This window comes from Dipodomys spectabilis, unplaced genomic scaffold (assembly GCF_019054845.1).
Source record: "Dipodomys spectabilis isolate Male_0828 unplaced genomic scaffold, ASM1905484v1 ptg000067l, whole genome shotgun sequence".
Taxonomy (NCBI): domain Eukaryota; kingdom Metazoa; phylum Chordata; class Mammalia; order Rodentia; family Heteromyidae; genus Dipodomys; species Dipodomys spectabilis.
Window position 1 is genome coordinate 8,662,406 of NW_024870744.1, and position 25,404 is coordinate 8,687,809.

Consider the following 25,404-nt stretch of genomic DNA (forward strand, 5'->3'; position numbering starts at 1 on the left):
ATGATTATCAATTAGTCCTAAAAATCCTGACAGGGCGATGCCCCATTCATCCCCAGTCTGAAGTAAAAATTGAGTCTGGTCTTTGGTGTATGGAATTAAAATGGTATCAGGGTCCTTGCCGAAATATTGTCGAGAAAGCAAGCGACCTTTGATAATGATAGAGGCTACCTGGGCAGGGTAAACAGCAATAACCTTGGGGGATGTGGTGGGTAAATGGACCCAAAGCAGGGGGCTGCCCTTATTATTGGAGTGAAGAATCTGTTGCCAAAACAATCCTGTGGGTGTATGAGGGGTATGTAAAATAATTAAGACCAGAGGAAGATTATAGGAAATCTGTGTAACAAACTGCTGGGCAATGGCCTCAGTAACTTGGGTTAAAGCATTTCGAGCATTGGGAGTAAGCTTGCGAGGAGAGGAGGGGTCAGAATCCCCTTTTAAAATCTCATTAAGAGGCAAAAGCACGCTGGTGGGCAACCTTAGGTATGGCCTAAGCCATTGAATATCTCCAAGCAGCTTTTGAAAATCATTAAGGGTGTGAAGATGGTCTAAACGAAGTTGAATTTGAGGAACCCGAATTTGATTATTTTGGAGTTCTAGACCCAAATAAGTATAGGGATCCTGTGTTTGAACTTTATCGGGGGCAACCTGTAGTCCCAGGGCAGTAAGGGCTTTATAAAGGTCTAAATAGCAGTTTCTAAGTTCGTGGGTGTCAGGTGCAGCAAGCAACAAGTCATCCATATAATGTAATATATAGACGCGCTGCCATCGTTTTCTCACAGGGTCCACTGCCTGGGCAACATATTTTTGACAAAGGCTAGGGCTATTAGCCATACCTTGAGGAAGTACCTTCCATTGAAATCTTTGCATGGGGCCTTGAAAGTTAATGCGAGGAAGGCTAAAGGCAAAATAGGGTCTGTCCTCAGGATGTAGGGGAATGGTAAAAAAACAATCTTTTAAATCAATAACCATTTTGTAATAGTCCCTGGGAATAGCCACCGGTGTGGGAATGCCTGGCTGCAGCGCTCCCATTGGGCGCATAGCTTTATTAACAGCGCGTAGATCTTGTAAAAGGCGCCATTTGCCTGATTTTTTCTTTATAACAAAAATAGGAGTATTCCATGGTGAAGTAGAGGGCTCTATATGGCCTGCCACCAGCTGTTCCTGTACTAACATGGAGGCAGCCTCCAATTTTTCTTGGGTAAGGGGCCACTGATCCACCCACACAGGGGTTTGGGATTCCCAAATGATTTTATCTGCATGGGGCACAGGAGGGTCAGGGGCCGATACTAAAAATCCGAATACCCAAGCCCATGTCTATCTGTTTTTTGGGTAGCTTGGATGGGCTCAACAATTCCTTCTCCTGATTTCCCAAGACCCGTACCAGGGACAAAATCCATACTGAGCATTTGATGTGTAACCACAGAATTGGGACTAGCAAGGATAACTTTCATCTGGGTCAAGATATCGCGACCCCATAGGTTAACAGGGAGGTCAGGAACAACAAAAGGAGTAACAGTTCCCTTATTGCCCTCTTTGTCAGTCCAATTAAGAACCCTGGAGCGTACCAAAGGGTTTTTTGACTGCCCTATGCCTTTAAGGTCAGTTAGGGACGGGGTAAGGGGCCAACTTGGTGGCCAATATTTTTGGGAAATAATTGTGGCATCTGCACCAGTATCCAAAATTCCCTGAAACTCCTTTCCTTCAATTCGCAGGGTGAGGGTGGGTCTTTTTTGAGTGATAGGCTGAACCCAATACGCATCAGAAGACCCCAAAGAAGCAGTTCCTCGCGGTGTGGTCTGAGCAGTGGAAGAATCCCCTGAATTTAATGGGAGCAGTATCAATTGTGCAAGCCTAGTTCCAGCTGGAATAGCTGCAGTCCCATTAATGGCCGTGGCCAAAATTTTTATTTCTCCTGTATAATCATTATCAATAATATCAGGAAAAACTTGGACACCTTGTAAGGTAGCAGAGGCTCTTCCAAGAATAAGGGCACACATATGAGACGGAGGGGGTCCCAGGGTCCCAGTGGCTATTATTTGAGGTCCTTGTAGAGAGTCTAGTACTGTGTCGGTGGCGGCACAGAGGTCCAGTCCTGCACTGCCTGGGGTTGCCCGCTGGAGGGAGGCAATTGTGGAGAGAGGTGGGGGGCTTGTGTAGGACTGGGAGTTTGGGAGGGGACAAACCCTATTGCCCCTGGGCTTGTCTTGGGGATGGTCGGGGCCAGGGGCTGGCCCCGAGGGAAGTTTCCCGAAAACCGAGAGAGAATGGGCTGTCCAAGGGCATTTGTTTTGGATCTATATTCATTGGCCCAATGACGGCCCTTACCACATTTGGGACAAAGAGTGGCAGGGAGTGGTCTACCTGTAGCTTGGGAGGGCATTGCCCCTTGGCTTTGTTTGCCGAAGGGACATTCACGTGCAAAGTGACCAGGTTGTTTACAATTAAAGCAAGTATGCGAGCTGGGGACTGAACCTTGAAATGCCTTGGTAAAGGCAGCACCTATGGCGAGCCCCATGGTGTGAGCGGTTCCTACTCCAGCACAAAGCCTGACGAACTCAGAGAGGTCACCCTTGTTTTTATGTGGTCGGAGGACATCTTGACATGCAGGGTTAGCATTTTCAAAGGCAAGATGTTTAACAAAGGCACTTTCACTTTCACTTGGCCCAAGAAGCCTTTCTGCAGTCAAGTTAAGCCACGAGACAAAGTCACTGTAGGGTTCCTCTGGCCCCTGTCTAACCTTTGCCAGGGAAGTAGTAGCCGATCCCTTTTGAGGGAGACGCTTCCAAGCATAAAGGCCAGCGTTTTGAATTTGTGCCAAAAGTCCAGTAGGAAAGCGTGCCTGTTTAGCATTGGTATCAAAGGGCGCATTACCCAAAAGTTTAGTATAGGTCCAGGTTTTTGAAGATGTTTTAGCCAAATTTTTTTGCGCGGTCTCTCTACATTGTTCCTTAAAGTCCGCATTCCATAAAACAAAATCACCCCCACTAAGGGTGGCGCGGGCCAGGAACTTCCAATCATTAGGGGTGAGCCAGCGCGCACTTTGGTTTTCTAACAAGGCTAACGTATAAGGGGCAGTCGGGCCATATTGGGCACATGCATTTTTAAGCTTTTCAACAAACCGGAGGCTAAACCTCTTCTACTCTTGTTGGCCTTTTCCCTGGGTGGGTTGTTCCTCTTCATCCCCAGTATCCTGCTCTTCATCCTCCTTTTCCTCCTCTTCTGATTCATCCTCCTCACCCTCTGAGGCCCTATCTGTCTGGCTCCGAGTTACTGGAAAGGCGAGAACTGATTGATGGCCTGATCTAACCTTAATTTTATCAGGCGTTTTTGGCGTATCGGCCAAGGCCAGTATGCGGAGTTCATAATCAAGGGACCGCAGTTCTTTTAAAAGTTGAAGGTGTTCTCGCCTATGTTGAAGAGTCTCGCGTAAAGGTGCCAGGTTAGGTAAAAGGGGGGGAGAAAAAACATCTGGATCAGGAGGGGCAGTGGGCCCTTGAAAGGCCGGGTTACAAAAGGGAGGGGGCGCATAGGAGGAATGCGGAATATTTGAGGTAGAGGGTTTAGTCTGAGGTAGGGGGTGACTGAATACGGGGGGCCAATCAGGCTGACGATATTGGGCCGCCTCCTCTTCCAGGGTGGCCTCCTCCTCACCAACAATTGATGGTCAATTTTCTAAATAAGAAAGGGGGAGATGTCGAGGCGATCTCTCGATCTCGGACTGTACTTGGCCAAGTTTTCCCGGAGGACGGCGTTCCTTCCTTAGTCAGAGGCTCGTGCCCCACGTTGGGCGCCAGTTGTCCCGACCCGCAGGACTTCAACCAGGGCAGTGAACCTAAGCGAGAAGGAATGAAGGGACAAGAGACACGAAGAAGGACAGCAAGACAAGGATTCTGATCAAGCTGCCCATTTTTATTTTTCACACAAGGGTATTTATATGCTTGGACTTAGGGCGTGGTGCAAAGGTGGTCGTTAAGTAGATTTAGGGCAGGGTGAAAAGGTGGTCGTTAGTAGCTGCAGGGTGTTTACTTTAAGGCGTGGTGAAAAGGTGGGATTCTGTAAACTCAGGCTCAGGTTGTTCCAGTGAGATAGTTAAGCCTATCAAGTTTGAGAGACTTAACTTTTGGCTCCCAACATTCAAGCACTCGGGGCGCAAGTCTCCCGATAGACTTTGTCGCCCCGGGTACCCGTGTAACCGGTTCTCAGACACTTGACTCGAACCTTGTGGATCTCGTGGTTAAGTGCACCTGGGAGCCGAGGCATGCCCGAATAAACCTCTTGCTGATTGCATCCGCACAAGTGGTCTCGTTGTTCCTTGGGGAAGGGTCTCTTCTGATTGAAGGACACCCCAAGTCTTCGGGGGTCTTTCAGTGCAAGCCGACCAGCTTAAACTACGTCAGCACCCTTGATCTAACCAACAACTTGTTTCTGGTCCTTTCCCGCTTTGTAGTGCGCCCGTCATACTATAGAGTTGTTTTATGCTTTTCCCGCGGTTTGTAGTGATTTGTTACAAGAAGTTATGATGTATGCAAAGCCCCTGCCTTCCCTAAAAAATGTATAAAAAGTGCTGGAACCCTGGGCTCGGGGCCTCTCAGCGTCATGGGCTGCTGCCATGTGCACGGGGGACCAAGCTCGAGCTGGCATTAAAGACTCCTTTGCTTTTCCATTGGTGACGGTCTCTGGTGGTCTTTTGGGTAAGGATTTCCAAATTCGGCTTTACAAAAGGACCAGAAACAGGCTGTTGGTTAGATCAAGGGGGCTGACGTATGTTAAACTGGTTGGCTTGCACCACAGGGACTGCAGGGTTCCTTTCTCAAACAAACACCACCTGTGGCCTGACGTAGGGTCACCGCGCCCTCCAGCACCTGCCTGCGCTTTTCCCAAGATTGTTTATGTTCCTGGTCCCCGGGGAATTGTATTTTCTGTTCATCCCCAGGCCGGGCTCGTGGCCAGCTGCGTGACTCATACCCCAGAAGAGGGTCACTAGCTCAAGGAAACACCCTGTGTATGAGATGGGTCTGTGCAGACTTCACTGAACCGCTGAGGTGAGGATGCTGGGTCCGACTGCTGCTATCTTGGCCACGTGGTAGATACAGAATTGGGTTTACCTGGCGCCACCTTGTCTTCCTGTGGAGGAAGGGGAAGTCCCACCTCCCAGGTGGGAGGCGTGCCTGAATTCCTAGAGGCAAGGGCAGAGACTTGGATGATAGGTTACTGAACCTGTCAGTCCTATGCCTTGAACTTGGGAGACTCTCAAGTTTCTGTAACCCTGCCCCCTGCCCTGACCCTAATTTAGGGTCAGATCAGCTCAGAAGTCATTACACCAAGCCTCATGTGCTGTATCCTGTCTGGCCACTCAACATGGCATCCCTACTCTCCACTGGGGTTGGTCTGGTGTCGTTGGTGTTGTTTTTCTGCTCTTTCCTTCCTCTCCTGCTCATGGGCCTCCAGCCCAGGCTGCCGTGCATCACAGCTGAAACCAACACTTGGAGATGGGCTCAGATGTGGCTTAGATGGTAACACATCTGCCCAGCACCTGCAAGGCACCTCAGCACAACCCTCAGTGTCAACAACAAAAATAAACAAACCAAAGGAGCCTGCCTGAACAATTCCTGGAATAAATTCCGTTTGCAGTGCCGATGGATGTACACACAAACGAAAGGAACTTACCCCAGGACTTCTGGCCAGAGTCCGGTATTTCTGTCTGGAGTTCTGTCCGTATGCACAGGCCAACGAGGGGAGGGGCAGCAGGCGGCCGCGGCCAGTGCTGGGAAGAGCAGCGTGAGCCAAGGAGGGCATGCTGAGGGAGATGCTCAGTGCTGGGACGGGAGCCCGGAACACGCAGACGTGGAGAAGCAGCCGGCATGGACCCTCTGCCTGGTGTTAGGTAGGAACTGGGCATCTGCATGGGAATGCTGGTTTTGCTAGGGAGGAAGAAAGGAAGGAGGAAAGAAAGCGGGGAGGGAGGAAAAGGAAGAGGTCATTCTCTGGGTTCTGAACGTTGAGAAGAACTAGATAAAAGTAGAACCAAGCACACACCTAGCACTCAGATGGTTTTTTTTTCCCTTTAACTCGGGGGCTGGGTGCTGTCTCTGAGCTCTTCTGCTTAAGTTCTACCACTTTGAGCCAAAAGGCCACTTCCGGCTTTCTGGTGGTTCATTGGAGATAAGAGTCATGGGAACTTTTCTGCCCGGGCTGGCTTTAAACCGCAATCCTTAGATCTCAGCCTCCTGAATAGCTAGGATTACAGGCATTAGCTACCTGTGCCTGGCTCAGGTGGTTACTTGATACTCTTCTTCATAAAAAGAACCCAGGGCCTGGCTCCTATGGCTCACATCTGTAATCCTAACTACTCAGGAGGCTGAGGCTCATGGTTCAAAGCCAGTCTGGGTAGGAACATCTGTGAGACTCTTATCTCCAATGAACCACCAGAAAACTGGAAATGGCACTGTGGCTCAAGTGGTAGAGCACTAGTCTTGAGCTGAAGAGCTGAGGGACAGCACCCAGGCCCAGAGTTCAAGCCCCATGACCAACAAAAAAGGAGAGAGAGAGAGAGAGGGAGAGGGAGAGGGAGAGGGAGAGGGAGAGAGGGAGAGAGGGAGAGGGAGAGGGAGGGAGGGAGGGAGGGAGGGAGGGAGGGAGGGAGGGAGGGAGAAGAAAAGAAAAGAAAAGAAAAGGACCCAGAACCCCTTGGAGAAATATCTCAAGTGCTGTGTCACCGAAAACACAACAGGACCCTGGAATTTCTAGAATTCCAGGAAGCAAAATGTGCTCAAGGATCAAGAGAATGTGTCAACTCCTCAGACCAGCTTCTGAGCAGCAGCGGAAATGATGAGATAAACTGAAACCCTTGGAAGAGGAGAGCTCCTGGGTCCCAGCTGGTGCCGATGAACAGGAAATGGAAACAAGCAAAAGCTTGATCTTACAGGGCCTGTTCAGGCGCACTCCCAGAGCTCTGCTTCTCCCCTGGCTGAGCGCTGGTGGCTCACACCTGTCATCCTAGCTACTCAGGAGGCTGAGATCTGAGGATCGCGGTTCAAAGCCATCCCGAGCAGGAAAGTCTATGAGACTCATCTCCAATGAACCACCAGAAAAGCTGGAAGTGGCGCTGTGGCTCAAGTGGTAGAGTGCTAACCTTGAACTGAAGAGCTGAGGGACAGCGCCCAGGCCCAGTATCAGAATGAATGAATGAATGAGTGAGTGAATGTCAACATAAAATAACAACTCTGAAATAGAAAAGCATTTATTCTGCACCAAATGTGAGGAACACAAACTCCAGTTACAGGACAGACATGGATGAGCAGGAAGTGAGTGGGGAAGCTTTCATAATCACAAGGGGAAGTAGGCAGGACGCTGACATGGATGAGCAGGAAGTGAGTGGGGAAGCTTTCATAATCACAAGGGGAAGTAGGCAGGACGCTGTAGTAGACCAGTGACTGCCAACAGGCGGAGGAACTGCAGGATTCGGAGCTGGGTTAAGCAAGTGAGGAAATCTCCAACAGGACCTAGTTCTTAGCTTTAGGGCGGAGAGAGGCCTGAACCTGTCAGACTTAGTGCACATCCCAAGAGTTGTGTCTATTTGTCACACAGCGTGAGCAGATGCGAAGGTGGGTAGTGAACACTGCGGCTGTTAGGGGGACCGGATGGTGACTGCAGATTCTCCACGTGCTGTCTCTCCTGGACTTGGCGATGCAGGCCGGTCTGTGAGTGCTTGACTATAGATGCAGATCCTTAGAGGACAAGAACACCCTAGGGCTGGGAATGTGGCTCCAGTGGTATAGCGCTCGCCTTGAGCTGAAGAGCTGAGGGACAGCGCCCAGGCCCAGAGTTCAAGCCCCATGACCAACAACAACAAAAAAAAGAACTGCAAATCTTCTCTTTAATAAGAAAAGATGGGCTAGGAGTGTGGCTCAGTGGTAGAGTGCTTGCCTAGCATGCATGAAGCCCTGGGTTCAATTCCTCAGTACCACACACACAGAAAAAGCCGGAAGTGGTACTGTGGCTCAAGTGGTCTAGCCTTGAGCTAAAGAGCTGAAGGGCAGCGCCCAGGCTCAGAGTTCAAGCCCCATGACAGACAAAAAAAAAAAAAAAAATACCCTAGCATCAACTACCTATAATATGCTAGAAAGAAATGTGCTCTATTTTATCTGCAATGTCTGCATTGGTCTAAAATGCCTTTAGTGCTGGGAAGGGATGTGAAGGGTAAACCAAAGGAGGAAGCTGCAATGCTTGGTAAGAAATGTACGCATTATCCTTCCCATGTAATTGTAACCCCTCTGTTCAGTATGTTCACAAATAAAATTAAATTAAATTAAAAAAATAAATAAATAAAATAAAATGCCTTTAGTTTGCCCTGATTTTTTTTGGGGGGGGCGGGGAGAGGATCAGTCGTGGGTCTTGAACTCTGGGCTTGGGCGCTGTCCCTGCGCTCTTCAGCTCAAGGCGAGCACTCTACTACTTGAGCCACAGCGCTACTTCCAGTTTTCTGGTGGTTTATTGGAGATAAGAGTCTCACGGACTTTTCTGCCCAGGCTGGCTTTGAACCACAATCCTCAGATCTCAGCCTCCAGAGTAGCTAGGATTACAGGTGTGAGCCACCGACGCCCGGCCCCTGCCCTGATATTTGAAGAATGTTTTCCCAAGAGATGGAAAGGCAAAGATGCCTTCCCTCATTTCCTCTTTCCCTGCCTGCCAGGAGAGGTCAGATATGCCCCCACACACTGTGAGCCCCACCATGAGAGGTTAGGCACCCACCCCCTCTCCTCATACAAAACTGCCTCAGAGTCAGATACTTTCTCTTGTCATTCCCAATATGCTATTAAGTCCACCCATGAAACTTTTTTTTTTTTGTCGGTCATGGGCTTGAACTCTGGGCCTGGGCACTGTCCCTCAGCTCTTCAGCTCAAGGTAAGCGCTCTGCCACTTGAGCCACAGCGCCACTTCGGAAACATTTTTTGCTTATTGTTCTTTTAGGGTTTGTCATTTCCACATTGCTGTGGTACAGTTCCTATCTTCCTGCTGAACTTCCCCCAACTGCTCATGTGTCGATTCTACTCCATGTTTAGTCAATTCTTTATTTCTACCATGTCGTTCCTTCTCAGAGTATGCATCTCTTTCCTTTCTTCCGAGATGTTTATACGCTTCTTTACGATCTTTCTCCTCTCAATCCAACTTCAGGTCCTCCTAAACTAGATTTTAGTAGCCAGTCCCTTAGGGACTGTGGCGGCATTTGTCTGCTTTCTGTGTATCCAACAACTACCGCGAAGGACGTTACAACTGCAATCACCTTCTGTATGGTAGACTTTTGTTGGACTGGATAATCTCTTCTTAAAATTCCTGTTAAAATCCTCTCAGTGTCACTGTTTGGAAAAGGGGTCCTCGGATGAGAATAGCGCTGGGTTCCTGTCAAGACCCCAGGGAGAGTCCACACAGAACGTTCTTGTTCTCTCCTCCTAGAACACAGAGAGCCGTCTGCTGGCCAGAGGCAGGAGCAGGGTCCTCACCAGGCAACGGCGCCCAGATCTAACCTCTAGACCATCTCTGTTGCTTAAACCCCGGCGGGTGGCATTTGTCAGAGCAACCAGGGCAGACTGAGACAATGCTCCCACATGAAGTCCCACTGCAGGCCGGCCTTCCTGCACAGGCCGGGGACAGCATCCCTCAGCGGCCAGAACTCAGCCTCTCAAAGACTCTCCCCATGGGGCGTTCAGGACTTGGCCAAGAACACGAGCCTGAGCCCTGGCACAGCCTTTCAGGTGCACCAACCAGACACCGGAGGGCAGCCTTCCTGGCCTTCCAGCCCTGGCACCAACTGCTGAAAGAAAGCAGGGGAACCAGACAGCAGAGCAGGCCAGGCATGGGGTGAGGAGGCCAGACACGGAGCCTCCACGCTGGGAGGGCACAGGGGACGCCCACATCTAGAACATCCTTCAAAACAGTGGCTGGGGAGATTTGGTCTCTGAGCCTCAGAAACATGTATGCAAGCGTACGGTATGGCCAGGTGCCGGAGGCTCACACCTGTAACCTAGCTACTCAGGAGGCTGAGATCTGGGATCACAGTTTGAAGCCAGCCAGGGAGAGAAATCTGTGAGATGCTTATTTCCAATAAACTACCTTCCCCCAAAAAAAGCCAGAAGTGGAGCTGCGGCTCAAGTGGTAGCATGCTAGCCTTGAGCACAGAAGCTTAGGGACAATGTGTAGGCCCCAAGCTCCAGGACTGTCATCAAAAAAACATAAAAGACCCCAGAAAAAGGGTGAACAACGGCATCAGAGGAGCAGACTGAACAGTGATGAAAGTGAAAAACAACTCACAGGTGGAGATGGGCGGGAGGGACTGGGGGGAGAGAGGGAACAGAAGACACTGTATAAAAGGAAATGTACTCCTAGCCTGACACCTGTCAGTAACCGCTCTGCGTATCACCTCTGTAATAACAATAACGTTAATTCATTAAAAAAAAGGGCTGGGAAGGTGGCTCAGTGGTAGAGCGCTTGCCTTGCATGCATGAGGCCCTGGGTTCAATTCCTCAGCACCACATAAACAGAAAAGATCGGAAGTGGCGCTGTGGCTCAAGTGGTAGAGCGCTAGCTTTGAGCTGAAGAGCTGAGGGACAGCGCCCAGGCCCAGAGTTCAGGCCCCACACCAGCAATTAATTAATTAATTAATTAAAAATAAAGAGCAGGGAATGGTCCTCCTTCATTTGCGAGACCAGCTGAGATTGCACTGGGTCTTTGCTCATGGCTGCCTGGGTTTGTCTCTGGCTACTGGAGCAGAACAGAGACTGCTCCGTGGTGGGGGTGAGGCCATGCGGCCCACAGCCTGGGGTGGCCTGACTAAAGCAGGCCTGGGCAGGGACCCTAGGGGCAGAAGTCCAGGGCCCACTGTCCTGAGTGAACACTCAGAAAATCCAGCTGAGTGTTCCCCTACCCCTGCTGTCCCTCAGCCCAGCGTCCTTCAGCCCAGCGTCCCTCATCCCACCCCGCTGTCTCCCCCCTGCTGTCCCCTCAGCCCAGCGCCCCCCCCTGCTGTCCCTCAGCCCAGCGCCCCCCCCTGCTGTCCCCTCAGCCCAGCGCCCCCCTCCCTGCTGTCCCCTCAGCCCAGCGCCCCCCTCCCTGCTGTCCCCTCAGCCCAGCGCCCCCCTCCCTGCTGTCCCCTCAGCCCAGCGCCCCCCCCGCTGTCCCCTCAGCCCAGCGCCCCCCTCCCTGCTGTCCCTCAGCCCAGCGCCCCTCCCTGCTGTCCCCTCAGCCCAGCACCCTTCAGCCCAGCGTCCCTCATCCCACCCCGCTGTCCCCCCCTGCTGTCCCCTCAGCCCAGCGCCCCCCCTGCTGTCACTCAGCCCAGCGCCCCCCCCTGCTGTCCCTCAGCCCAGCGCCCCCCCTGCTGTCCCCTCAGCCCAGCGCCCCCCTGCTGTCCCCTCAGCCCAGCACCCTTCAGCCCAGCGTCCCTCATCCCACCCCGCTGTCCCCCCCCTGCTGTCCCCTCAGCCCAGCCCCCCTCCCTGCTGTCCCCTCAGCCCAGCGCCCCCCCTGCTGTCCCCTCAGCCCAGCGCCCCCCCTGCTGTCCCCTCAGCCCAGCGCCCCCCCTGCTGTCCCCTCAGCCCAGCGCCCCCCCCCCTGCTGTCCCTCAGCCCAGCGCCCCCCCTGCTGTCCCCTCAGCCCAGCGCCCCCCCCTGCTGTCCCTCAGCCCAGCGCCCCCCCCTGCTGTCCCCTCAGCCCAGCGCCCCCCTCCCTGCTGTCCCCTCAGCCCAGCGCCCTTCAGCCCAGCGTCCCTCATCCCACCCCGCTGTCCCCCTCCCTGCTGTCCCTCAGCCCAGCGCCCCCCTCCCTGCTGTCCCCTCAGCCCAGCGCCCCCCCTGCTGTCCCCTCAGCCCAGCGCCCCCCCTGCTGTCCCCTCAGCCCAGCGCCCCCCTCCCTGCTGTCCCCTCAGCCCAGCGCCCCCCTCCCTGCTGTCCCCTCAGCCCAGCGCCCCCCCCGCTGTCCCTCAGCCCAGCGCCCCCCCTGCTGTCCCCTCAGCCCAGCGCCCCCCTCCCTGCTGTCCCCTCAGCCCAGCGCCCCCCTCCCTGCTGTGCCCTCAGCCCAGCGCCCCCCTCCCTGCTGTCCCCTCAGCCCAGCGCCCCCCTCCCTGCTGTCCCCTCAGCCCAGCGCCCCCCCGCTGTCCCTCAGCCCAGCGCCCCCCCCTGCTGTCCCTCAGCCCAGCGCCCCCCTCCCTGCTGTCCCTCAGCCCAGCGCCCCCCTCCCTGCTGTCCCTCAGCCCAGCGCCCCCTCCCTGCTGTCCCTCAGCCCAGCGCCCCCCTCCCTGCTGTCCCCTCAGCCCAGCGCCCCCCTCCCTGCTGTGCCCTCAGCCCAGCGCCCCCCCTGCTGTCCCCTCAGCCCAGCGCCCCCCCTGCTGTCCCCTCAGCCCAGCGCCCCCCCCTGCTGTCCCCTCAGCCCAGCGCCCCCCCTGCTGTCCCCTCAGCCCAGCGCCCCCCTCCCTGCTGTCCCCTCAGCCCAGCGCCCTTCAGCCCAGCGTCCCTCATCCCACCCCGCTGTCCCCACCCCTGCTGTCCCTCAGGACAGTGTCCCCATCCCGCTGTCCCCACCCCCGCTGTTCCCTCAGGACAGACGCTCACAGGACAGCATGCACAGCAGGTTTATTCGGACGGGAGCAGGTGGTCCCCAGGGCAGGGTGTGGAAGAGCGGGGGCAGAGGCTGTAGACTCAGACCCGGGCCAGAGGTCCTCTACACCAGCTCCTGCACGTGGAGGGAGGCACTCAGGCCCTGTGTGGCCTGCGGGCTCCGGGACCCCAGAGGCCTGCATGTGGCTCTCCCTGCCACAGTCTCCCTAGCTCCACGGTGGGCAGGACCTGAAGGGACAGAGCTGGCCCGCGGTCACACACAGCCCCCTGGACACACCAGTGAGCACCCGGCTGCCCTCCCCTCCCCACCAGCTTGCCTCCACATCCCCCTCCAGAGCCCCGTGGCCACCTGGGGTCCCATGGCGTTGAGTTCTGTGCTCAGCGCTGCTGGGGTCCTGTGCAGCCCTCCCTCCTGGCCAGGACGCCGGGCCCTGGGGTCCCGCCAGGGCTGGGGCACAGGCTGAGGAGCACAGACCCCCCCCTCGCTGGGGAGCCCCCCCCACCCAGGGCAGTGCAGGGAGGGAGGGGCAGGGGCACTCACCTTCTGCAGTACAGACAGACAGGTCACTGTGGACAAAGCAAAGTGCTGGCATGGGGGCGGGGCCGGGTGGGCCAGGGCTCTGCCATCCCTGGGGGGCCTGAGGGGAGGGGTGCTGTGACCCAGTGGGGCCTACTCACAGTCCTGCTCAAACCGGTGTACGTCTGAGCCTGTGAACCCGCGCTCCTGGGCCACTTCGTGGAACTTGCTCAGCGAGTCCTTGTTGTGGGCGGGAGTCCGGCCTGTGGGCAGGGATGGCCGGGCTGGGCGACTGGGCGGCTGGTGGCTCTGTCCCGGGCTCCCGCCCGTCCCCCTCGGCACTGGGAGTCCTCACAGGCTGCTGGAATTCGGAACCGAGGGGGTGGCACCCCATGACTCCAGCCTAGCCTTACTGTAAAGCTTCATCATCGTCCGCACCTCCCCGGCTACGTGCAGAGAGATGTTCATGATGGCGTAGGAGTTGTAGTTTGTGTCCAAGATTTCAATCTCTTTGTCTCCTGGGAGATGAGACAGCCAGACACTGAACATCTTCTACCAAGTGAGGAACCAGCTCCAAAGCAGGTGCCCCCCCCCCCCCCGCCCGGCACTCGGGCACCCTCCCATGGGAGGAGAGACCTAGAGCTGTCTGAGGGACTGAGGGACTGTCTGAGGGACTGAGGGACTGTCTGAGGGACTGTCTGAGGGACTGTCTGAGGGACTGAGGGACTGTCTGAGGGACTGAGGGACTGTCTGAGGGACTGAGGGACTGTCTGAGGGACTGTCTGAGGGACTGTCTGAGGGACTGAGGGACTGTCTGAGGGACTGAGGGACTGTCTGAGGGACTGTCTGAGGGACTGTCTGAGGGACTGAGGGACTGTCTGAGGGACTGTCTGAGGGACTGAGGGACTGTCTGTCTGAGAGACTGAGGGACTGTCTGAGGGACTGTCTGAGGGACTGTCTGAGGGACTGAGGGACTGTCTGAGGGACTGAGGGACTGTCTGAGGGACTGTCTGAGGGACTGAGGGACTGTCTGAGGGACTGTCTGAGGGACTGAGGGACTGTCTGAGGGACTGAGGGACTGTCTGAGGGACTGAGGGACTGTCTGAGGGACTGTCTGAGGGACTGTCTGAGGGACTGAGGGACTGTCTGAGGGACTGAGGGACTGTCTGAGGGACTGAGGGACTGTCTGAGGGACTGTCTGAGGGACTGTCTGAGGGACTGAGGGACTGTCTGAGGGACTGAGGGACTGTCTGAGGGACTGTCTGAGGGACTGTCTGAGGGACTGAGGGACTGTCTGAGGGACTGTCTGAGGGACTGAGGGACTGTCTGTCTGAGAGACTGAGGGACTGTCTGAGGGACTGTCTGAGGGACTGTCTGAGGGACTGAGGGACTGTCTGAGGGACTGAGGGACTGTCTGAGGGACTGTCTGAGGGACTGAGGGACTGTCTGAGGGACTGAGGGACTGTCTGAGGGACTGTCTGAGGGACTGTCTGAAGGACTGAGGGACTGTCTGAGGGACTGAGGGACTGTCTGAGGGACTGTCTGAGGGACTGAGGGACTGTCTGAGGAACTGTCTAAGGGACTGAGGGACTGTCTGTCTGAGGGACTGAGGGACTGTCTGAGGGACTGTTTGAGGGACTTAGGGACTGTCTGAGGGACTGAGGGACTGTCTGAGGGACTGTCTGAGGGACTGAGGGACTGTCTGAGGGACTGTCTGAGGGACTGAGGGACTGTCTGAGGGACTGAGGGACTGTCTGAGGGACTGTCTGAGGGACTGTCTGAAGGGGGGACCAGGAACACTACTGACTGGGACAAAAGGGTACTGAATCACACCCTTTCTAAGGCTTCAGGGAAAAGGTCCATGACCCCAGCAAAGAAAACCCTAGAGGCCGTGGAAAGTGTATGGGGATGCCCAGCCAGGCTCCTGGTGTCTTGTCTTGGCACCTGTTACCAGGTGGTGGAGAGGCCAGGAAGAGACCCCATGAAGTGAGTCCTCACAGGAAGGCATAGTTCCTGCCTCTGGCCAGGAAACAAAGGGACAGCTCACCGCTCCACCCACTTACCAGATTTTCTGATGACTTTGAACTTCCCCGGAGCATTTCCCGGGAAGGCCCGGACCTGCTCCAGCACACAACCCTCCTCGCTGGGGAGACAAGAAGGCAGGCCAGGAGTGGTAGCCACACCCACAATCCCAGCACAGGGAGGCTGAGGCAAGAGGATTGTAAGTTTGAGGGCAGCATGGCCTACATAACAAGTTTGGGGCCAGTGTGGTCTACATAGTGAGTATGAGCTACAGAGTCAGACTCTGAGAAAGAGAGGGAGGCAAGCAGGGAGGGAGGGAGGGAGGGAGGGAGGCAGGAAGGAAGTGAGGGAGGGAGGGAGGGAGGCAGGCAGGAAGGGAGGGAGGGAGGGAGGCAGGCAGGCAGGAAGGGAGGGAGGGAGGGAGGGAGGCAGGAAGGAAGTGAGGGAGGGAGGGAGGGAGGCAGGAAGGAAATGAGGGAGGGAGGGAGGGAGGGAGGCAGGGATGGAAGGAGGGAGGGAGGCAGGAAGGGAGGCAGGAGGGAAGAATGTGAGGCACCACCAAATGCTGCCATCGCCTACCAGGCCCCATGTTCCACACTGGACAAGTTAATGGACAGGCCGGGAGTCCAGAGCGCAGCCAGGAGCAGGGGTGCTAGTGTCCGCTGAGCCCGGGACCCCAGAAACCAATGCACACACGCCCCAACCCTACACCCCAGGTAGGACGGAGACGGCCCACAGAGCAGCGAGGGGAAGCGTGCCCGCTCCACCGGCCTCTCCTCACACAGGCCTGAGCCCTCCTCCAGGATGGACACACACAGGACTGGCCAACGTTCTCCCTGAGGTGGGCACAGGGACACACACACATTCTCCCGAGGGTGGTCTCACACGCGCGGGCAGGCCTGGGTATCCACCGGCCGCTGGCACCTGGGGACCTGGCACCGGCACCCGGTGTGCCCGCGCGCCCTGGGCTGGCCTGGCTGGATTTCTCCTCCGTCCCTGACATCATCAAGTCAGGGACTGTCACCTCTCATGGTCTCAGAGCAGGGACGCCTGGTGGCTGGCCCAGCTGAGCCCCAGGTGACTGCGGGGGTCCGCGGGGGAGGTCGGGCCCTGAGGGCAGAGGCGCCCCCACCCCAGGCCCCTGCTCACCTGAAGTAGGTGGTGCTCAGGGAGATGCGATTCCCCTCCACCTTTATCAGCACACCCCCCATCTTCTCCAGCTTGTGAGGGGGGCCCAGCTCCCCCTCCTTAGAAGTGAAGGCAACCTCGTACCAGAGGCCCGAAAACTAGGAGACGGGGGGGGGAGGGGGGGGGGGCGGAGGGACCCAGGTTTACCAGCACCCAGAATCAGGGACCCAGGGGGGCCACTCCATGCTCCTCCCTCCAGGGGGTTCAGAGATCCGGCAAATTCCAGGGGAGGCGCAGGGCGCCCATAGCATGGAGTCCCGGACCCCTCCCCAGGCTGGCCGCGAGCAGAGCCAGGCCCCGGACAGTGCCCCGCCATGGCTACCTTGGTGAAGTCGAAGTCCTGCGGCACAGCGCCTTGCGTCGGGGCAGCCAGCCCCGCACACAGGCCCAGCAGGGCCAGGAGCGCCTTCACCCTCATGTGCCGGCGCCGGACCCCTGGGACTGGCGCCCAGAGCGAGGCCACGCACACACGCTGGCTCGGGCTCCTGGACTTTATATCTCTCCCCATGGGCGCCCGGAGAGGGCACAGGAAGCTCTGCCAGACAGGTGGGCAGCGCAACACCGAGCAGCCAGGTGTCACCCACTTGCCAGGCCCCGGGGAAACCACCTCCAGCCGGCCGCAGGTCTTGCTACCAGCCATCCACTCGTGCATGCCCCCTCCCTCAGCACTGCCGCTGCCCGGGGCCAGCCAAGTGTGGGGGGACCACGCTGGCCCCTGCCAGTGGTCTGTGTCCCACCGAGGCCCCTCCGTAAGCCTTGATCGCTGCCGGAGCCCTGGGGGCCTGCTGGAGGCACGGGCAGCCCGAGGCCCTGGAACAGGGAGGACATCAGCGTCAAGCGTGGCTGAGTCTGAGAGCAGCAAGGAGAGCACCAGCACCTCCTGGCCCCTCTGGTCCCGCTGCTGCGCGGCTCAGTACTCAGAAGGTCAGCAAATGGCCAGATGACCAGCCTCCCAGGGGCCATCTTAGGCCCACTGATGCCAGCCCCCTTCCCTGGCCACAAATTGCACACAATTGTTTTCTGGGGCCTAAATGGCCGGGGTGGGGGATGGGGAGGAGGCTGTGCCAAGATCTAGGCCTTTCTTCAAGTTCTGGGCCTGCGCTACGCCCGCCTGTCCTGCCCTGCACGCACTAGCAGTGGGGTCTCAGGGCCTACACTCGTCAGTGGCGTCCGTAGGCCGAGGACGCGGGCTCGTCGCCCGGGCACTGGGAGTTCTCAGTCAGGCTGCATGCCCCATTGGTGCCTGTGGGACTCTGCGGGCCTCTGCGCAGAGCACCCCCGCTTCGGTCTGCGTGGGGTCCTGTTCACAGGTGGCCGTCCCCACCCCGCCCAGTCAGGCCCCGCAGGGCCCCCTGGGCATCAGCCTGGGCTGGCTCCGGGCTGCCGCGCGGGCAGGGCACCCATGTGTGGACCCGCCCTGGCACTCGGGGCCACTGGCTGGCCGCTCTGAGCTTCAGGAACCCATCTGTCCAGTGGGAACTCCGCGCCAGGACTATGGTGAAAAGAAACGGCGACGGGCAAGCGGCCCCGAAGGGCAGTGGTGAGGCCATGTCTAGCCTGGAGGCTCAGCCCCCATTGCTGGCCCTCGCAGACAGCCTTCCTCCCCAGCAAGCCCCATAACCCCTCCGCATGCTGCCGCGCAGCCCATGCTGCCTCTCACCAGCCTAGGCTGCTCCAGCCCCCAGAAACAGGACCAGACAGCCCTGCTGCCAGCAGGAGCCATGGGGCCCAGAACTAGGGGTGGGCAGCCCGCCAGGTCCAGAGCTGGACAGGGCCCTCGGGTGGGAACCTTCCAGGGAGACACCTTCAACACAGAGTACTCAGAAAGCACAGAGGTGTCCCCCCACCCCCAGTGGGACCAAGCCCCACCCCGGCAAGCCTGCAGAAGTACCTGAACCCAAGGAAGGCCCCACGGGAGCCTCAGGACGGCGCAGTGCGGCGGACCGGGCCCGCGCGTCGACCTCCCTGGGGCCTTCTGGAGCCAGCAGCAGTGTGGAGGAACTTTATGCAGATACAGACACCCCAAGGGCAAGGAATAACCCCAAAAGCCATGTCTGAAGGGTCTCACTCCACCCTGTCCCTGCCCTTGTATGCTGAGGGGGATGGGGGCCGGGGAGGAGGGGACTTGGGGGACTGGGGAGTCTGAGGGGATGGGGGGTCTGGGGAGGACAGGGGTCTGGGGAGGACAGGGGTCTGGGGAGGATGGGGGTCTAGGGGGACGGGAGTCTGGGGAGGACGGGGGTCTGGGGGGATGGGGGGTCTGGGGAGGACGGGGGTCTGGGGGAATGGGGGGTCTGGGGAGGACGGAGGTCTGGGGGGACGGGGGTCTGGGGAGGACAGGAGGTCTGGGGGGACAGAGGTCCGGGGAGGACAGGGGGCCTGGGGCAGCAGTCTGGGAATGGCACTGGTAGGGAAGCGTCCAGGTGCAGCTTGTGTGTGAGGCCAGCCAGGCAGTGGGGCTTGGGAGGAAAAGCTCATTTCCCTGGAAAGTCTTTCTGAGCTCACTACTTTTCTGTCTTGGGCTTTGTGAGCTGGACAGCAACAGAGTGCTCATGAGGAACCAGCCGGCCTGGGGTAAGCAGACTCTTGGGGTCACACCTGCAGGGACGCAGGGTGTCAGCAGCGTCCTGGAGCCGGAGCGGGGAGGACCACAGGGGAGGACCATGGCCAGGACACTGCGGCGGCATCTCTCACCACCCGCGCCTGCCCTGCACCCACCAGCTTTAAACCCACCAGAGCCCATGATTATATCAGGGGGAAATGCAGACCCAGGAGCCTGGGCCTGCTTTCTTAGGGCTGAAGGTCCCAGGCTGATGGGCCACCTCGGCTAGATGGCAGCTGTACCTGGCACTTTCGTTGTGTGGACAACAGTGGGATGGGGTGGGGCCGCTCGCACCCCAACTCCCCACCTCAGCAACAGAGGCAAGCCTTCCCGTGACCCCTCCTGACCCCACACATCTAGCAGCCTTGGACAGCATGGCAGCCCTCAAATTCACCAAGCAAGCTAGCACCTCTCAGATCAGACGTGTGTGTGTGTGTGTGTGTGCGCGCGCGTGCATCCTGGGTCTTGAACTCGGGGTCTGGGCACTGTGCTTGAGCACTTTTTGCTCTAGGCTAGCACTCTACCACTTGAACCACAGCTTCCACTCCCAGCTTTTTGATGGTTAATTGCAGATAGAGTCTCACAGACTTTCAAACAGCGATCCTCAGATCTCAGCCTCCTGAGCTGCTAGGGTTACAGGCATGAGCCACCGGCGCCCAGCCATGAAGACTATTTCTTAAGACAGACAATTTTTATTTTCAAAAACAACTTTATTTATGACATTGCCTTCTGGAAAGAAGTTTAAAAAATAATATTTCCCTTTCATCTTCCCACACTCACTTCCTCCAATTCCCTACAAATGAAAAAGGGCAAAGAGTCCTGGGGTGCCCGGATGAGAAGCCTTCCTCCCAGGGCCCGGGGAGGTGATCAGCTCAGCGGTGACCTGGGGGACACAGACGCCCTGGGACCCGGGATCCAGCTCCCAGGGAGCTCACACAGCAGGGAACAGCTGCCACATGTTGAGAGGGGCCTCGGGGACCCGAAGCAACACCTGCCCAGTCCGTGTTCCTGGTCCCAGCCGAGGGGCTTAAGAAGAGGTCCTGTCCACCAGTCACTGATGCTACTCACTGGGGGGTGGGGGAAAAGCTATGATGGACCCCAGATGGCCTGTTGGGCAGGCGCAAGGGGACATTAGGACATGGGTCCAGAGCTGGCTGGAGACCGAGAGGAATCACCACAAGAGGTAGGGAAAGGCCGGCTGAGGACTGGCTGATCCCCAGCTGAGCCAGCGTGCAGGGTGACAGCAGAGGCAGACAGGGAGGGCACAGGACAAGGGCAGTCCGTGGCTCCCTGTGTGCCCAGGACAGGGAGGGCACAGGGCCCCTCAGCGCTGACCGCTTCCAGCTCAGGTCTTCTGAGGATCACAGGCAATAGACCAGAACCTTCTGATGCCACATGCTCTTTGCATGTGAGCTCTGGACCATCACAAGAAAGGTCTCCAGGACAAGGACACAGAGGCCTTGACCCTGGGAGGGTCTGCCCCGTACCCCACCTCGCATCAGGAGCAGGGTACGCGCACACGCTGGTGCTCAATCACAGCCTCGCTCCCTGCCGGCGGGGTGGTCCTGGTAACCTGCCAGGCCCCAGGCCTCAGTGCCTCTCTCTAGACAAGAGGGTGGAATGGGCAGCCACAGGGGAGCTGCCGGCCAGCACAGAGCCACTGGTGGTGGCAGAGGAGTAGGCCGCCTACTTCTGGAGCTAACGCCTGTGCCCGGGTTGCAGCTGGGGTGGGTGGCGGACTGCAGACTCTTCTGGACCCACTCCAGCTGCTCTACATCCAGTTCCTGCCCCCCAGAAAGCCCTGGTGACACAGGGCATCTCAGTTTCCCCAGAGGCCCTAGGAACCTGGGGGCCGCAGAGGGACGCTCAATTCTCCCCCGACACGGTCCAGGCCTGGCTGCAGCCTCCTGCCCACCCCCAGACCAGAAGAACCTCAAGGGGCTAAGGGATCCTTTCGCCCCCACCTCCCTGCCTCAGTCTCCCCAGGAGGGCTGGGATCAAGATGGGACCTGCGATTTCCCTGCACAAAGACAAAAGGCTGTGCGGCTGCAGAGTCTGTTTATTGGGCGGGAGGAAGCCCGGCGGGCTGGAGGCTGTAGTGGGGGCTGGGAGGCTCGGGGGGTCCAAGGATGAGGGCCTCACTCTGTGCTGGGGGTGGTGAGGTTTAGGGCTCCGGGCTCACCCTGCGCAGAGGAGGTGCAGCTGTGCCATCCACCCTGGACAGAGGTGCTTGCTGCTCCCCACAAGCTGGCCACGGCACAAGGCCGGACAGCTGACTCTCCACCAGAACTTCCATAAACCGGGAAACACCCCACGCCCACACTACCACCCCAGAGACCCTACCCGTCCCCAGGAGTCCCTCAGTCTTGATGGGCAGGGACAACTCCGCCCCCCAGGCTCTGCCCAGCCCTGGGTAAAGGGGTGGAGGTAACAGGAGGGTAATCGAACATCGACCCCCACCCCCTACCACCATATTGGAAGGCTTAGGGTTCACTGGGTTGTTTAGATCCATGAGCAGTTAACCCATCCCCAAACCCCCAGGCCCTCTGGCAGGCAGCCCACGAGAGAAGAAAGCAGCCATGAGCCAATCTCAAGCTTACCTGAAAGGAAACAAACTGTAGGAAATTAGGGAAAGGAAGTGAGGACCAAGGCAGGCTACAGAAACATCTGGAGGAACCCCAGGAAAGCCCACAAATCTTCCCCCACCATGCCGGTGACCCTCACACCTCGTCCACCACTCTGGCTGTTTAAGGGCTCAGGCTGTGGCACTTTAGCCCCAGAAAACCAAGGCAGGCTTCCCAGCGGGGCGGGAGGGGCTTCCAAGAGGCTCGCCAGGCAGAAGGGGGGAGAGGACGGTAGGTTGAGGGCCAGCCTGGCCCAGCCCGCACAGGACACTGATCTCACCGTGGCCTCCTGGGAGGGGCTGGCCTGGGCCTCTGGGGGTGCCAGGGTGCCTCCGTCCCCGGGGGAGCACATGTCTGTGGGGGGAAGACACATCTGTGCTGCCTGCGCCCTCCCGCGGCCCCCGGCCTGGCCTGGGTGGCGGAAGGAGGGAAGCTGAGGAGCAGAGGTCACGGGTCACCCAGCCCCAGGGGACCCAGCGCCCACACGACCACACACCTGACTTGGGCAGCAGGATCATCAGGTCATCCTGAAGCCCCACAGTGGGGCAGAAGTCACGGAAGGCCCTCAGGGCCTCGGGGGTGGGGTCCTGAGTCCGGCCTGGGCGGGGGGGGGGGGGGGGGGGAAGGGGGGGAGATACCAGAGGTTTCCTGGCCTCACTCCCCACTCCCCAAGGGGGGCCGGCAGGCTGGGCAGCGGGCACAGCCACCCAGAAGACCTCCCAGTTCCTATGAGGTCCTGGTAGTGGCTGGTGTGGCCGGGATGTCTCCGAGGCTATATTTGCTTTGCTCCACCACCACCACCCCCCTGCCTTTTCCGGAAGCTTCCACACCATTCCCCCCCTTCCCCCATGTTCACTTGGTCTTCTCCACCACTCCAGCAGGAGGCTGGCCGGAAGAGCGGTGTTCACCCCAGAGCAGGGAGCCCGTTGCTGAGGTGTCTGTCCCAGCAGGGCCCTCAACCCCAGTCCTTGCCAGACCCAGGCTGGCCCTGACTGATGACTGACTGAGGGCCAGGGAGGGGCAGGCGGGGGACCCCAAGGTACAGGACCTGGGACAGCCGGAAATGCAACGAAAGCAGCTAGTGCTGGGTGAAGAACCAGGCGAGGCAGGGGAGGGAAGGAGAGCGGTGGATGGGCAGGGGAGGGGGGCGGGGGGAGGGGAAGGAGGGGAGGCGCTCACTGTACAGCTTCACCGTGGTGCTGAGAGCCCCCACAAGCTCCTTGGAGATGTAGAGCACGGCGAAGGAGCTGTAGTCGGTCTCAGCCACGCGCACGTCCAGGTAGTGCAAGACTAAGGAGCGGGTGAAGACGTGGCCAGTGCTGTGACCCAGCCATGAGCAACCTCGAGCCCCGGGGAGTGAGGGGCAGAGAGGGAGGGAGGGGGAGGGCTGGGGACCTCCAACGGAAAGGCAGCCCCTCACCCCGCGAGGAGCAGCTCCAAGACCCACCTGGAACCTGGAAGTGGCCCTCGGAGCCCACCTTCAGGTAGTCAGCGTCCACCTGGATGCAGCCTTCCGCCCTGGAGAGCACAGACAGCGTGGCCTCTCCCCCTCTCCCCCCTCTCCCCCTCTCCCCCTCTCCCCCTCTCCCTCTCTTGTCTCCCACCACCTCCCCCCCCCCCACGCTCTGGGCTCCCCCGCCCGGCCCCATCCGCAGACACTCACCCGGGGAAGACCATGTGGGCACTGAGGTCACCTTCCGCGGTGGTGTTGATGGTGCTGGAGGACATCAGTAGATGGTCCTTCGTGCCCAGGAAGACTTGGCAGTCGGACGCCATGGCCACCACATACCAGAGGCCTGAGAACTGCAGGGCAGCTCTGTGACCAGCCAGGCGGGCGGCCGACGCCAGACCCCCTCCCCCGGGACGAGAGGTGGTCTTCCCCAGCTCGGACCCACGGACAGACGGACGGAGGCCCCGTTCTACCTCCTTCCCCACGGCCCCAGCCCCACGGTCGCCCACGCCCAGGGTCACTTTGGATCAGACGACAGCAGTGCTAAAGCTGCCCCCGGCCAGGCCCACGCCCAGGCCAGCACGGCGGCGGCCATGCTCCCAACAGGCGCTCGGAGGGCGCAAAGCCCAGTACCTTTTGGGCATTGAAGTCCGGCTGCACCAAGACCTCAGCCTGAGCCACAGACACCCAGAGCAGCACCAGGACCCAGCACGGCAGGACCAGCCCCATTCCCACACCTGTGTTCCAGCCCCAGCACCCCAAGACTCCAAGCCCAGGCGGCCTCGGCTTTATGGCCCAGCCCCGGGCTCACCGGAAGGGCAGGTTGGGGAGGAAGCAGAAGGCGCCTTGGACACCTAGCCCTGCTTTGTCCATTGTTTGGCACAATCATTCAAGTGTACCCCCTGACCCCAGGGGTCACTTCCTGAAGCACTCCAGACAGCCCGGCTCCCACACACACTGGCATTGGCCAGCAGGGTTGCCGTCGGACCCAGGAGCTGCGTCTCCCTCTGCCGCGACCATCTCGGGCCCCGGGTGCAGCTGGGAAGAAGCCGGGCATGACTGTCCTCGGCCAGCAGCCCCGCCCAGACCCAAGAACACAGGGCTCCTCTCTCTCATCCTCAACTAGGAGCTGGGGTCACCACTGGCCAGGCCGCCAGGCCTCCTCCAGGCCCCGGTTCTGTGTCAGCACAGCCATAACACCTCTGGGCCTCCTCCCTCCCGCCTCCACAGTCCCCACACAGCCCTACCTGGGCAGGAGGGGCTGGGCGGCACTGAGAGTGGATTATGGTTATCGGTGGCCGCCTTATCTCCAGTTTAGGAAGTGTGCCCATGGGAATGACGCCGGCGAGGCGCCAGGGCTGGAAGAGGTTAGAGTGGGGGAAGGACTTCCCAGGTAACCTCTGTGCCCCTCAAGACCCCAGGGACCCTAGTCCAGAAACAACGCCCAGCACCCTGCACACCTCCCAGACCTTCCAGACACAACACATAAACCCTGCACACCTCCCAGACCTTCCAGACACAACACATAAACCCTGCACACCTCCCAGACCTTCCAGACACAACACATAAACCCTGCACACCTCCCAGAGCTTCCAGAAACAACACCTCCCATACTTCCAGGGTGGGCTTCTGGGAGGCCACACTCTAAGCCCTCCAGGAGTGCCTGCCCACCAAGCATCAAACAGTAGTACTGGCCAAAACAATGCAAGAACTGTGGGAACAAACCACCTGGCTCAGTGCTCCAGCCTGTGATCCTAGATGTTTGAGAAGCAGGGACTGGGTGACTACAGTTCCAGGCCAGTCTTGAAGCTTTTCATCTGGACCAACAGCAAGGCAGTGTTGCACCACTGTCTCCCCAGCTACGGGAAGAAGAACAGCTAGATGTAATGGGGAAAGCCACCGTGGCAGCTGAGAAGGAAGCTCAAATGGGGGACGGATGTCCAGCCAGGCCCGGGAAAGAGTAAAACTCCATCTTGAATTTTCAAGATCTATGCAAAATGAGAGTGGATCAAATAGTAGGATGTCTGCTTAGCCAGCACAAAGGCCTGAGTTCAAACCGCAGTACCACAAAAGAAAAAAAAAAAAAAAAAAGGAACAAGCTTTTTGTGCTTTTATGCGTATCCCAACTCATCTATCTGCCATGGGCAAGTCCTGCTTCTCAAGAAACAGTAACTTTTCCATAAGAGACTGTTGGCTGTGGGGAGCTCCAGGGCTCTGGGGCAGTGGCAGATGGGTGGCTGGCTCCGGTACAAAGAGTTCATTCAGATGCAGTGATTTCTGTTCTTTCCCACACAGAGGAGAACACGAAATCAAGGAGACAAGGACAATCGCCAGAGGTTGCCCAGCAAGTAAGGGCCCTCCGGAGGGGGAACCTGGTTCTAACCTGAGCCCCA

At 58.2% G+C, this 25,404-nt stretch overlaps 2 protein-coding genes across 5 annotated transcripts; both read right to left on the reverse strand.

The window, feature by feature from the left end:
• Window positions 1-13,278: 13,278 nt before the first annotated feature.
• On the reverse strand, window positions 13,279-16,753 carry Lcn8 (lipocalin 8). The gene is made up of 5 exons (XM_042680894.1): window positions 16,658-16,753; window positions 16,297-16,433; window positions 15,189-15,268; window positions 13,539-13,643; window positions 13,279-13,388 (listed from the first exon to the last, which is right to left on the reverse strand). The coding sequence occupies exons 1-5, from the start codon at window positions 16,751-16,753 to the stop codon at window positions 13,279-13,281; spliced, it is 528 nt and encodes a 175-aa protein (XP_042536828.1).
• A 4,298-nt stretch (window positions 16,754-21,051) lies between these two features.
• On the reverse strand, window positions 21,052-24,819 carry Lcn15 (lipocalin 15). 4 transcript variants are annotated; one of them, XM_042681230.1, is made up of 7 exons: window positions 23,645-23,728; window positions 23,225-23,364; window positions 23,009-23,079; window positions 22,741-22,851; window positions 22,058-22,159; window positions 21,842-21,915; window positions 21,052-21,120 (listed from the first exon to the last, which is right to left on the reverse strand). In XM_042681230.1, exons 2-7 carry the CDS (start codon window positions 23,335-23,337, stop codon window positions 21,076-21,078), a joined length of 516 nt encoding a protein of 171 aa, XP_042537164.1. In that variant the 5' UTR covers window positions 23,338-23,364; window positions 23,645-23,728; the 3' UTR covers window positions 21,052-21,075. The 4 variants fall into 4 exon arrangements, with proteins under 4 accessions (XP_042537164.1, XP_042537162.1, XP_042537163.1 ...); XM_042681228.1 differs by adding an exon at window positions 24,740-24,819 and having other exon boundaries at window positions 21,101-21,915; window positions 23,645-23,683; XM_042681229.1 differs by lacking the exon at window positions 23,645-23,728 and adding an exon at window positions 24,740-24,819 and having other exon boundaries at window positions 21,101-21,915.
• Window positions 24,820-25,404: the final 585 nt, after the last annotated feature.